This window comes from Strix aluco, chromosome 2, assembly GCF_031877795.1.
Source record: "Strix aluco isolate bStrAlu1 chromosome 2, bStrAlu1.hap1, whole genome shotgun sequence".
Taxonomy (NCBI): Eukaryota; Metazoa; Chordata; class Aves; order Strigiformes; family Strigidae; genus Strix; species Strix aluco.
This window is the reverse complement of record NC_133932.1, coordinates 77,589,620-77,602,878: the sequence shown is the minus strand read 5'-3', so window position 1 is coordinate 77,602,878 and position 13,259 is coordinate 77,589,620. Positions and strand designations below refer to the sequence as shown.

At 38.8% G+C, this 13,259-nt stretch overlaps 1 protein-coding gene across 1 annotated transcript in view; it reads right to left on the bottom strand.

Annotated features, from left to right (window-relative positions):
• NALCN (sodium leak channel, non-selective) overlaps positions 1-13,259 on the bottom strand; it is a 250,382-nt gene that overhangs the window by 122,373 nt on the left and 114,750 nt on the right. Inside the window, exon 12 of the mRNA XM_074815367.1 lies at positions 3,772-3,903. Coding sequence (XP_074671468.1) covers positions 3,772-3,903 — 132 coding nt within the window. The remainder of the gene's footprint in view (positions 1-3,771; positions 3,904-13,259) is intronic.

Below are 13,259 nucleotides of genomic sequence, written 5' to 3'. Positions count from 1 at the left end.
CATGCTTGTCAAACGAATTCAAACCACTAGCACTTAAAAATGTATCAAATGGTTTGCATAACATCTGATTACATTTATACACCTGTCTTCCTGCTGACAGAGCTTGTATTTTTTTCCTTCCTTGTAATTAATTACAGGAGAAGATTCAGAATATCTGACTAGAACTTTTTCTTAGGTGTGAAATGTAATACAATTTTATAGACTTTTTAAAAACTGAAATCACTCCTTTTGTTGCTGTAGAGACAGAGGAAAGGCAAATTCACATAAGAAGCCAGGGCAGACCCACAGAGAAAAAACAGGTGTAACACATGAGCAGCCACCCTCCACCAGGTTGCCAATTTTCCTTTGGGGAGGCCAAAGAGGAGCTATCAGGAATAGGCTGTTTCTCTGAGGGCTACCTCCCATTCAGTCACCTGTAAGTTTTTTGGTATTAATGCTGCCTTTAGAAACATTAACTTTTGCCAGTAGCCCCTTAACATTTTTTTTGCAGAGGTAGAGCTCAGTATCATCTAACATCCAATAGTGACAGACCCAGCTAGTTTTCTTTGTAACCATGGCTTACTTGAAAGGTTATCAAGCTGTTGGGAAAGACACGAATCCTTCTGAGCAGGATCAGTGGGATTAAGGGCACAGACCTCCAGCACTTCCCTTGTTACCAGATTTGACACAGCACTCAATCTTTCCTTCAGCCAGGACAGGGCAAAGGCTACACAAAGGCAGCAGTGCAAGGGGACACAATGCAAAAGGAACCTCGGAGGAAGTGTACGGGAGCACCTGGTTTTGAACTCTGGTTTTCAGACCCTTTGAAGCAGCACTTGTAGGAATCTCCACACATCTCCAGAAAGAATTCTAGTCTGTAACCTCTTTTAATGGATGACAATGTGTCAGTTGCATATAAAAACAAACATCTATCACTATTCTGTCTAGGTATTGAGCAGGTAAAGTCAACATCCTCAATAAAAATTACCAAAATGAGTTTGCTGTTCTGCTCTTTCCAGGTTCTCAGATACTGCATTGGTGTTTTGAGTCATCCTGTTAAAATTCTGCTTTTGCTTAATCTGCAGGGCTCTTGTATACAAGTTGAAATGCTTGTAAGAACCTCTTATTTACTACTGGGTATACAAAATTATGCAACCGTTGGGATCTGGGTTTAGAATTCATTTCTATCTTTTATCTTCTTGTCTAACCTTTGCCTCCTTTTCTCTTGAGTTTGTCCTTCTCTTTCCAACAAAGAAAACAGGTGGGGTTTTTTGGTACTGGTTATCTCAATAACTTAGATTTATCTACTGAATTTAAGTGGATGTATTTCTACAGTTCGAGGCCACTACAATGTTTGGTCCATAGAATGGATCAAGTGAGCTATTTTATTAGACACGTCTGCGCCTAGAGCCAGCAGCTTCCAAGATGACTTCTGGAAAATGTATCAGAAAGCCAGATATGTTTGCTTAACCTGTCTGGCCATTTCCTTTAGCATAGAGAATCCCCATTGCTGTTGCCTGCTCAAGTCAGCTCCCTCTGAAGGGAAAGCTTTCTGCAGTTTAGTCTAAAGGAAAATGCAGAGCAGCAGCAGTGCAGCCTGCTCCAACCAGTCTCTCTCACCAAGGAAACAAACCAGCCACTGTGGAATAATCCACGTTGTTTGAATATTCAGTCTCTTCAAAGCTCTTAAAAACAATTTCTTTGTATGCCCTGTGCTGCAAAGAACAAGTTTCACAATAACTGAGTAGGAAATGACATCAAGTTATCAATTTCTTCTCTCTCCCAGAATTTTTTTTACTCTTCTGCTCTTCTGATACTGTATTTTATACCTCCTTCTATAAGATACTAGGGGTTTGTTCCTGTTTAATTTTTATAGTGTGTCTAGTAAAAGCTTCACAGGTGAAAAAACCCCAAGAAAAACAAATGGACATCAAAAGAGTAGGCCTTACAAATAAACAAAATACCTTTCTCTAGTCCAGACTAATTTACCTGATATACTTAGAAATGTAAGCATGTAGAATGCAAACAAATGTAAACCAAACCCAATAATCTAACCTATGCAGAAACAGAAAAATATATCTTTAAAGAAAACCGGACACTGCTCATAGGACAGAATTATAATACACTAGTCTACATGACATCTTGAATTATTAAACCCTGGCAAGTATTTCTGTTGGAAAAAAAAAAACCCAAACCCTACACTTGAAATAGATGTTGAAAAGAGTGTTTCTAGCACTGATTAATAAAAGCATAATTATACTATATATTCAGTGCCAAAATAGAAATAGCATATGCAGCGTTTCCTATTTTGAATATAAATAATGTTATTTTGTTAAGAATCCAGGCTCCACTTGCTGTATCCTGGGCATAACGCAAAATGCCTACAGTGAAAAGTTCATGGTCTCAGGCTTTAATGTGGACTTAATTATTTGTTTCCAGCCTAGGACATTGTACTGGTTTTGGCTGGGATAGAGTTAATTTTCTTCATCGTTGTTTGTATGGTGCCGTTTTGGATTTGTAATGAAAACAGGGTTGATTAACACTGGAATGTTTTAGCTGTTGCTGAGCAGTTCTTACACAGACTTAAGGTCTTTTCTGCCTCTCACTCCACTCCCTCTTGTGTACTTGGTGCACAAGAAGTTAGGAGAGGACACAGCAGGGACAGCTGACCCCAACTGACCTAAAGGACATCCCATACCATATAATGTCATGCTCAGCATATAAAGTTGGGAGAAGAAGAAGGAAGGAGGGATGTTTGGAGTGATGCCGCTTGTCTTCCCAAGTCACTGTTACATGTGACGGAGCCTCCTCTTCCAAAGAAGGACTGTGTAATTATCAAAGCCAGGGAAACTGCAGTAATCATAAAGCTAGACATGTGCCTAGTCCAGGCAATCGTAATCTACACTTTCAGAGAACTGACCTCGGTAAATTTCAGCACTGGTGGCTTTATAATCAGATAAAGGGACAATTCACAGTGCCCATGGAAGTAACTATTTTTAATAAAGAATGCCACAATACTGATTTCACTCTTGATTCAGGAAAAACAAGTATCTTATTTGAAGCTATGACTGTACATTAGTATCAGACTTCAATTCTTTTTTTATTCTTTTTTTTTTTTTTAAACTGAATTAAATAGTACTAAAAAGACATGCAGGAAACGTTCTAGGATCTCTAGTGCATGCTCTACAGTAAAATCCTTGACCAGCTAATGACTCAAGCAGACTCCCTTCCTGAATGTCACTTGTAAGAAAACATTTTGCCTCCACTTCACTGGTTCAGGAGCACAGCCTCCTCCTTCACCAAATTCATGACTGGATAAATGTTTTTTCTGCAGTATGCTCTTGAGGTTGCTGAAGCCAGACTATTTGCAACAGTATTCTGGTTATGCTCAAGGACCTTCTTGCACCAAAGTATATGTCGAATAAAGATGATTTAGGAAGAAGTACTATATTCTTTAAACACAGGATTTTTTCATTTTTTAAAGTTAAATTTGGGATGTTACACTCCTACTAGAGAAAGATAGCAACTCAGCAACCATGCACTGCCTGCAGATGTTATACTTAAGCCTCAGCTCATTACCACTGACATTTTGTTTGAGGAAATTACCTTTCAAAAGGTTGTAAGATAGGACTGTCAGCCATTTTCAGACAGAGGAACTTGAACAAGTTATCAAAGAAATCTCAGAATGCTTAAGGGAATAAAAAAATTACATACTAAAATGTGCTTGACATTCACATTTTCTACTTTAGCTTATCTTAAAAAATATCCAGACAGTCATTTTAGCATACTCACCTCAGCAAGGTAAAATTCATCATATTGTCTCTTGAAATTTTCTCCTTTGTAGTAGTTACTAGCAGCAACAATCACATCTACAGCCACCATGCTTAGTATGAACATATGAAACACAGATGACCTCATCATTTTCTGCAAAAGAAAATTTTATCATCAAAATGAGTCAAACCACATACATTATAAAGTTTTATTGCAGTCAAAATATAATCAGCTGTAATAATATGTTTTTATAAAGCTTCTTTACATTATTTTAATTTTTAGTCTTTAAAATATATTCTAATATATTGCTTCAACTGGTTTATATATGCAAGCTGGTTGGTTTTTTACTTTCAGTTTTTTATTTGCCAATTAACTTCTTACTGAATGTTTATCATTTAATATGATATCCATTGCTTTAGAATGTTTTTAATGCATAAACTGTACTTCTATCTACTCAGTTGCCCTTGAGTAGATAGAACCGAGTAGATAGGCCCTGAGTTGCCTATCTACTCCTTCATTATGATTTACTCATGCAGATGTTAATGACTTATTGTTCAGGAACAAGTAACATCAATTCTATCTTGTGCATTGCTTTTGCTCAAGAAAGGTAAGTAATATGGGATTAATCTGATGTCTAACTATTGCCTAAAACTATAAAACTTATCTACATATAGTAGATATGCACATCTGGGTCAATGAACTGTGAAGTACTTCACAGATAATTCATGTATCTGTGCACTTAATGCTTTGTGTCACCGCTGTTGCAATCCCACAGGAGAAAAGAGAAATGGAGGTATGCAGCACTGTCCAGGAGTTTACATCCATGAGTTTCCGAATCAGTAGTGATAAGAGGTGTGCCAGAAGTTCAAAGAACTAACTTCTAGGTCCCCACCACAAAGAGCATGGATTTATGATTTACCCTGAAAACTTAACCACTACCTTCACTGGGTCAGCCACAGCTGTTCCAGTAGAAGCTAGAGTCAACCAGGCAGAATGTAGTTATTTTACATTAAACCATCTTTGAATGAATGGTTACTAATATCGATAATTTTTACAGTCTTTCACAAGTAATACAATTTATGTCTTTAATGCTTATTTGCAAACACAACATAAATAAGTTATGCACCATTACGTTTCTTTGTGTTTGTGTGTAAATTGAAGTTGTGCTCACATTGGAAATGACCATTTTTATTTGCTCCTGAGTTTATATGTAAAAGCGCCTGACAAAATGTCAGGAAAAATAAAACTCAAAATATAGAAGAACTCCTCTTCTCAACTTCTTCCTAAACACTTTGTGTGCCTGTACTGTTTTAAATTCACAGGATCACATAATTATTTAGGTTGGAAGGGACCTCTTGAGATTATCTAGTCTGCCCCTGCCTGCTCAAGCAGTCAGCTGGAGAAGGTATTCCAGCACTGTGTCCAGTCAGTGTTTGAATATCTTGTCAGATAAAGACTCCACAACCTGATTGTGCAACCTGTTCCACTGTTTGATCACCTTCACAGTGAAAGAGCGTTTTCTTGTGTTCAGATGTTCAAAATTAGACAATGTCCCAGTGGGAGACAGAGGAAAAATATGATCACAGAATCTCTGAGATTAGAAGAGGCATCTTGAGATGATCTAGTCCAACCCCTCTGCTCAAAGCAGCATCACCTAGAGAAGGTTGCTCAGGACAACGTCCAGTCAGGTTTTGAGTATCTCCAAGGATGGAAACTCTACAACCTGCCTGGGCAACCTCACCCTGTGTTTTTACAGTGAAAAAGTTTTTTCTCATGTTTAAATGGAATTTCTTGGTGTTTCAGTTTGTGCCTGTTGCCTCTTATCCTACCACTGGACACTATTGAGAAGAGCCTGGCTCCATGTTCTTTACTTCCACACATCAGGTATTTTTCCATACTGATAGATCTCCTCCTGAGCTTTATTTTCTCCAGGCTAAACAGCTGCATGTCTCTCAGTCTTTCCTCATATTAAAGATGCTCCAGCCCCTTTATCATCTTTGTGACCCTCTGCTAGACTAAGTCCAGTACGTCCACATCTTTCTTGTACTGAGAAGCCCAAAACTGGACACAACACTCCTGATGGCCTCACCAGACCTGAGTAGAGGGGGATCCCCTCCCCCAGTCTGCTGGCAGTGCTCTTCTTAATTCTGCCCAGAGTGTCGTAGGTCTTCTGTACCCCAAGAGCACATGGATGGCTCATGTTCAACTTGTTGTCCACCAGGACCCCCAAGGCTTTTTCTGCTAAACTGTAGCTGGTTGGTGTCAAGCCTGTACTGGTGCATGCAGTTATTCCTTCTTCAGTGTAAGACTTTGCTTTTCCCTTTGTTGAACATCATGAGGTTCCTGTACGGTCAGCTCCACAGCCTACCAAGGTCCCTCTGAGCAGCAGCATAACCATCCGGTGTATCAGCCATTCCTCCCAGTTTTCTATCATTTGCAAACTTATTGAAGGTGTGCTCTGTGCCATCATCCAGATAATTAAAGAGGGTGTTGATGAATTAAGAGTGGCCTTGCAATAACATTGGCCAGCACCCTTAGCAATCCTAGGTTCCTCCCATCAGATTCCATAGACATCTGTATGTCCAGTTTGTTTAAATGTTTCTTAATGCAATCCTCTTCCACCAAGAGTAAGTGGCTCCAAACTTTCTCACAAGTCTCAGGGGCTTGGGATTCCTGAAGGTCAGTCTTACTCATCAAGACAAGGGTGAAAAGGCATTGAGTACTTCAACAATTTCCATGTCACCAGGTCCCCTAACCCATTCAGCAGCAGGCCTACATTCTTCCTAGTCTTCCTTTTGCTGCTCTTATATCTGTAGAAGCCCTCCTTGTTGCTGTCCATGTCCCTTGGCAGATTAAGCTCCACGTGGGCTTTGGCTCTCCTAACCCTATCTCTCCACTCTCAGACAGAATCTTTGTATTGCTCCTGGGGCACCTGGCCCTGATTCCACCTCTTGTACGCTTCCTTTTTGAGTTTTGTCCAGCGCTACTTGTTCATCCATGCAGGCCTCATCTGCTTGATTTCCTTGCACTTGGAAGGGGACCATTTTTGAGATTGAAGGAGGAGATCCTTGAAAATCAACCAGTTCTTATTGACTCTCTTACCTCTAGGACTGCATCTCATGGGGTTCTCCCAAGAAGACACCTGAACATGGAAAATCTGCTCTCCTGAATACCAGGGTTGTGGTCCTGTCTTTTGGCTTTGTTCCCTCCTTGCAGGACCCTGAACTCCACAACCTCATGGTCATTGCAACCAAGACTGCTCCTGAATCTCACCTGACCAGTTCCTCCTTGCTTGTAAGTATGAGGTCCGGCCAGAACACCTGCCCTCATCAGCTCATGTGTGTTAGGAAGTTACATCACAGCAATCCAGAAATCTGGATTGTTTCCTGCTGTGTTGCTCTTCTAGGAGATATCAGTTGTTCAACTGCCCCAGGAGAACTGGGGCCTGTGAATGCGAAAATGTTATAGAAGAATGAAAAAATGGAGCAACACACACTTTTTACATTCATAAAGATACATTAATGTGTTAGAAATTCATATATGCAGTTGTAAAATACCGTCTCAGTCCTTGGTGAGCTGAAGTTGTTATGTTGATAAAGAACTGTCCACGTTTACATTTTATGTTTAACCATGCCTGGAGCTCAGGGTCTTGACCAAGCTACTCTCCGTATTACTGGGGTTTTTGGGGATCAAATTAGAGCATAATACGGTATGTATGGGAGACTACAAGGACTAGCACTTGTATCTGACTACAGAAGAATTCATCTGTTGAATTCCACTGGTGTTTTAAGGTAGTTTGCTTAACTGAAGCTGAGTGGAGACTAAGGACATATTTACAAGCATTCAGCTAATAGGACTGCCTCTTGCCTCTTAACATCTGGACTTCTTGTGCAAATCATTGACAAAATTGCAGACAGAAGACAGCTCTACCCTCCTCATGCAAGCTAGCTTCCTTTTGACCCTAGTGGCATAAAATGGTTGTGTAATCCAGTCTGCAAAGGGAGGCTTATGAGATAAAGCCTGAGAGTCAGAAATTTACAGAACAAGACTGGGTTAATAACAATGCCTAAAGCACAGTGAAGTCAAGAAAATAGAGTGACTAAATGAGGTCTTGATTTTATTTTTAATCCACAAGGCAAGCTATAAGAATACAATAATTAAAGACAGAGCTATTGGCATCGATCATGCATTTTTATCAGTGGTGTGATTCAAAACAGGTAGCATTGTATGTGTTACATTTCTATTTCACAAAAGTTCAAAACAGATAGTTAATCTCTCTGCATATTTTACACTGTATTTTTAATACTGTCAAAATTTCCTTCATAGTAACAAAGTATTCTGCCTCAATTGTGAAAGGACCTGCTAAAAGAAACTAGTAAGTGAGGCTGTAAAATGCACTTTTCTCTCCCTTCACAAAAAATAGCAACAGGGAAGCAAAATGGTAATACAGGAAGAATAAAAATGCATAAACCACCTTGGTATATAGGTACATACATGCATACTTTCTCATACAGTCTGTACCTTTGGACACTCATAAAAATATTTTCCAGTGGTATATTTGATATTGGAAAATAAATTACAGTAACACAAATAATATCCTAATTGTAGTATTATTCAGTAAAATTCAATAAAGCTTCTTGTCAATTACTAAAGGTCGCCTTCCCAACTGAACTGAAAGGGGACGATTTAGCTAATAGAGAGTATTATGTTGGCATAACACAATTCAACACCAAGATAATAGGGAAGGAGGTTCAGACAGGATACAAGCTAGGCACAGGCTATGTAAAGGCATGAACAGCTGGCTGAGGCAGCAAATTAGGAGATGGCTGTGGCAGGCAATGTGAAAAGCACCTAGTTGCTGGCAGAAAGACAGAGAGCTCACGGGGCCAGCAAGGTGGAGGTATCTGAGCAAATACACATGCACACAAAAACACTATGCTGAGGAGACCCAAAAAAGAAATTCATTACTTCTAAATCCCAGGACTCGTCTGCTCATGGAGGCCAGATTGGCATTTGTGTTTCTTAATTTTTTTCTACAGCATGTCAGAATCTAGCTGCTTACTTGTCATGAATGCTGTGCATGCTTTCCTGTTGGCCTCTCAGACAGACTGCTATATCCTTAGGAGATCAATCACAGTGCTCTAGTCCACACACCTACTGTGCCCAACTTTCCCCTACCTTCCCCTACTTTAATATGTCTTAGTTTGTTCTTTCTGCATCACAGGATTTTAACTTGGATTTGTACCCTTGAAATGGTTCAGCTGCACCTCTGCTGTAATGTTTGACCATGAGAGTTCACCGTTTCTTTACATGTTTCTGTATTTGGAACAAGGTCTAAGTGAAAGCTGAATTTAGCCCACAGCACTTGCCTAAGCCTTAAAAATCATTTTGGATCATCGGATCAGCAGTGTGTCATTTGGATTGCAGCCCTTTTCAGAGCATACAGCCATGGAAAATTCTCCGTGCAAACTTGAAAGAAGAGACATAATGCCAGCTTTTGTTCTTGTTTAATTTGCTGACCTTTTTCAGCCCTTGGATGTGTGTTTCTTAAACTGTGTAGGAATAAGATGAAAGAAATGTTCTGATGTTGCTGTCAGCCAGTTGCATGATGGGAAAAGTGTGTCTAATATTAAATTGGACTTAAGATTAGCTGTATTGAAGCAGTCTCAAGTGAAATGCCCTGTTGCTGCCATCAATCAACAGCAACAGTGAAGAATTTCTTACATTTACTATGAATCACTTCTAATGTTGGCATCTGGCTCCATGCAGGATGACGATTCTCAGCATCCAGGACACTGTGAAGAACGTGAATGGCACAGTGCATTAAAGATGCAATGGCCATAAAAACCAATACATGATAACCCATTAACGATCCAAATTATTTCAGTGTTTGGAAATGCACAAGGGAGTTGAGGGTTTGCTTTGTGCCCAGATGGGAATTTCATGAAAGCAGTAAAGACTTCTAAAATACTACTCATTTATTTAGCATTAGGGATGTGCTTGGTACAGCTGAGGAACTCTAAACGAAAAATTGTATGCAATATCCCGGATTCACCCAAAAGCTCAAGTAAGCAATGACACTGTAATTGCTGACAGGTGGAGACTACCTGCATCACTTAGTCTTATGAAGCATTACCATGCATGGCCTAAAGCAGTCATTTGTCACTCCAGGACTATCAGAATGGTGTACATGGCTTTAATACTCCTTCCACCTTCCTGCAGGGCAGAGAGAAGATGAGTGACATAAATTGGCTTTTGCCAGCTCACTGCCCTGGAGAAATTCCACAGCAGCTGTCACCTTACACAGCCAGAGGCACACAGACCCTGGCTCAGGAAAGCAGTGGTCCACGCAAAACGCAGTCACTAAGCAAACTAGAATAACCGAAGATGAAACTACATTTTCCTAAAGCTAAACTCCTTTCTGGAGCTTCATATGTACATCAGGTCACTCCTCGTACCAACATCCTTTATATGGGATTTTTGTTTCAAGTCCATAATAGATCTTGCTTACTAAGCAAGATGGTAGGTGTTGCAAACTTCTAGGGTCTGACGGACTTAATAATAAAAGAACATATGGGCCATAATACCCTCATATTACTAGTTCAAAATTGACCAAGCTCGTAATGTTCAACATTATCATGTGAAACCTTGAAAGAGGTGTCTTCAAAGGGCTCTATGGTTTTAGTTCGGACCTACAGAAATTCAGACTGCATTTGGAAATACTTAACACTCTTGGTGATGGTCTAATATAAAAAAAAAAAAAAAAAAGAGGACAAATTGGCTTGAAGAATAAAAAATTACTGACAAAACCTTCAAGTTTATTAGTACTGAGTAAGCCATGGTGAGGATCTGAATCGCAAAAAAGCTCTGCTTATTTTGGCCGTTTAGTGTGTGAGAAGCTTAGAGTCCATAATTGTCAAACTGGCAGGGTAGCTCTCAAAAGTACCAAATCAATTAATGAACAGTGTAAACATCATTTACTGGCTACATGATTATTGTGGTTAATTTTGTACCTATTGCTATAATGATGTTGTAGGTTATTTGTACTCATCTCTACATGTGTCTACTGGAAGACCATCCTCTCTGGTAGCTATAATAAATTTTGATTTGTTAAAGTTGTTTAGATGCGTACAAAAGAGTTGAGTGATATTTAAAAAAGTTATCACAACTAAAAAGGTTACATTTGTGTTACTCCAGTCTTTTTTACTTATGAGCCTGTTGCAGCCTAGATCATACCACTGCAGTGACATGAAGGTGAATATGACTCCCAGCTCATTTCAGTGCACAGCACCACCATGACCTATGGTTGTGGTATGTTCTGTAACTACAGTGCAAGTCTTATGGTACCTGATGATTTCTTAAAGCCCCATTAGCTGGGATCATGTGAGTATCACAGAATACAGAACCCTTGTTCAGAAGAGCTAACAAAACATGACCTGAGTTCATTACAGCACACAGAAAACAGTAAGTCAAATAAAAAATGAAAATGCATTGTGAGTATCTTTTTTCTTTTTTGGCAATTTCTGCAGAGCTTAGACCACAACTTCTAAAGAGGGATCATAGGTTTTATACAACAGGGCCAGTTAAAGTTGTATGCACAGAATCCATACCACTAAGAAAGTAACATGGGAAACAGTCACTCAAGGTGCTAGCTGGATTTGATATTGAAAGCAGAAGACATCACATGTCTGAAAAATTATTATAAGGTACTGGTCCTGGAACAAGACTAGAAATAGCAAAGAAAACTTGACTTTTAGCATTCTATGCAACATGATTTCTAAAAGCCACTGAGTAAAGATTCAGTCTTGGCCTAAAAAAAGGGGCCAGTTTTTTGATCCTGTACAGGTTTAGTATACTTGTGGTGCTATTTTGTCTTTTTTTTTTTTTTTTTTCCTACAAAGTGCTTGAAGATACCTTGACTATGAAAGCAGCTTTAGAAAATCACATTCTATACACTGCTAATCATAGATAATTCATAGCATGAATAGGATAAATTTGATTTTCATGTTGTTGGTTAATGGCCATCTGAGCAAGTACAAAATTGTGAAATTGCAGGAAATTTTCCCTTTTGTTTGCAGAACATTGTAGAGCATTTTACAAGCTGTGTAACTAATTTTCTATAAACCATTTTGCTTTCAACTTACTTTATGACTGTCTGACAAAGATATGCTTGTAAGGAGAATTTAGCAAATTATTCTCATGCTCTGCAATCTGAACATTTCTCAAAATTATTAAGCATTAACCACAAATTTTAAGGGAACAGGCTTTTTAATATCTTACATTGATGCAGTTATATATCAGTGTGGGACACTAAAAAACGTTGTAAATCTAAGATATCATCTACTATATTTGAGAGGAACTTCCAGATGCTAGACGAATTCAAGTAATGCAACTTCATTGAGGAAACAAGGTGCAGGGGGAGTTTTTAATTAGATGCTGAAAGGGGTGGCTTTTAGACACTGCAAAGAAATAGAGGCAGTAATTTCAGCTCAGATGTTATTAACTTTGGTGATGGCAGGGAGGCAGTCTTAGCTTTCCAGTACAGGCTGCCTGTCCCAGTGCACTGAGAATAGGGTGATTCTTCACCAGTTTAAGCTATAGACTTGTTTTAACATTCTTTATAATGGCAGAGGAACTTCTCAGGTTAGTAATGTAGTAGAAATGAATGTAAAGACTCTTTTAAGATTCATAGTCCAATGAAAAATCTCCTTGGAAACTCTAGTTACTTTAAGATCACCTTAGCATCGAGAACCTTTGTTACCAGTTGCAGGCGATAATACAGAGGGTATGGTGATATTTAAGGAAACACAATGCTCCCCAAAAACAAGTGACATAATAATTCTTGCAAGTTTTAGAATATGCAGTTGGAAACCTTTCTGTAAATGTTACCTGGCTGCAGCACAGGTGACACTGACCTGGCAGAAAGAGCAGCATAGACAGTAAACTATCCTGGCTTGAAAAATATTCTATGAATTTCACTTTACTGTGCTTCTGTTTCCACCTTCTACCTCATGTGATTTGTACGCAAAACTCAAGGTAAGCACTGTATTGAACTATGAGTTTTTACAGGGCCTCCTACTACACAGCCTCAAAATAAACTGGAAATGGGACTATTACTGAAGAATGGCAACATTTCAGGACATGCAAACATGTGCTCTGATATGTAATCAGGGTCCTGCTTTTCATGTTATCACAATACGATTTTTAAAACAAATGTAATTTTCAGATTATTTATGGCTAAAATCATAAAGAAATCAGCAACTGCCAAGGACTATCTTCCAGTAGTCTAAATGTCTCTGTAGTATTTGAAAATACAAGCAACTAATGAACCTGTCATGTTGTACCAGATACTCTTGCCTTTTTGCTAGCAAATTTTGATTTAAAAATAAAAAAACTACTTAAAAAAGGCAAACTGAATTTTGGTCAAAGGAACAAAGTAAAGTTATTAACACAGGAAGAATGAGAAAATACACAGTTAGGAAGCAAATGAATGGAAATAATGATAAAAA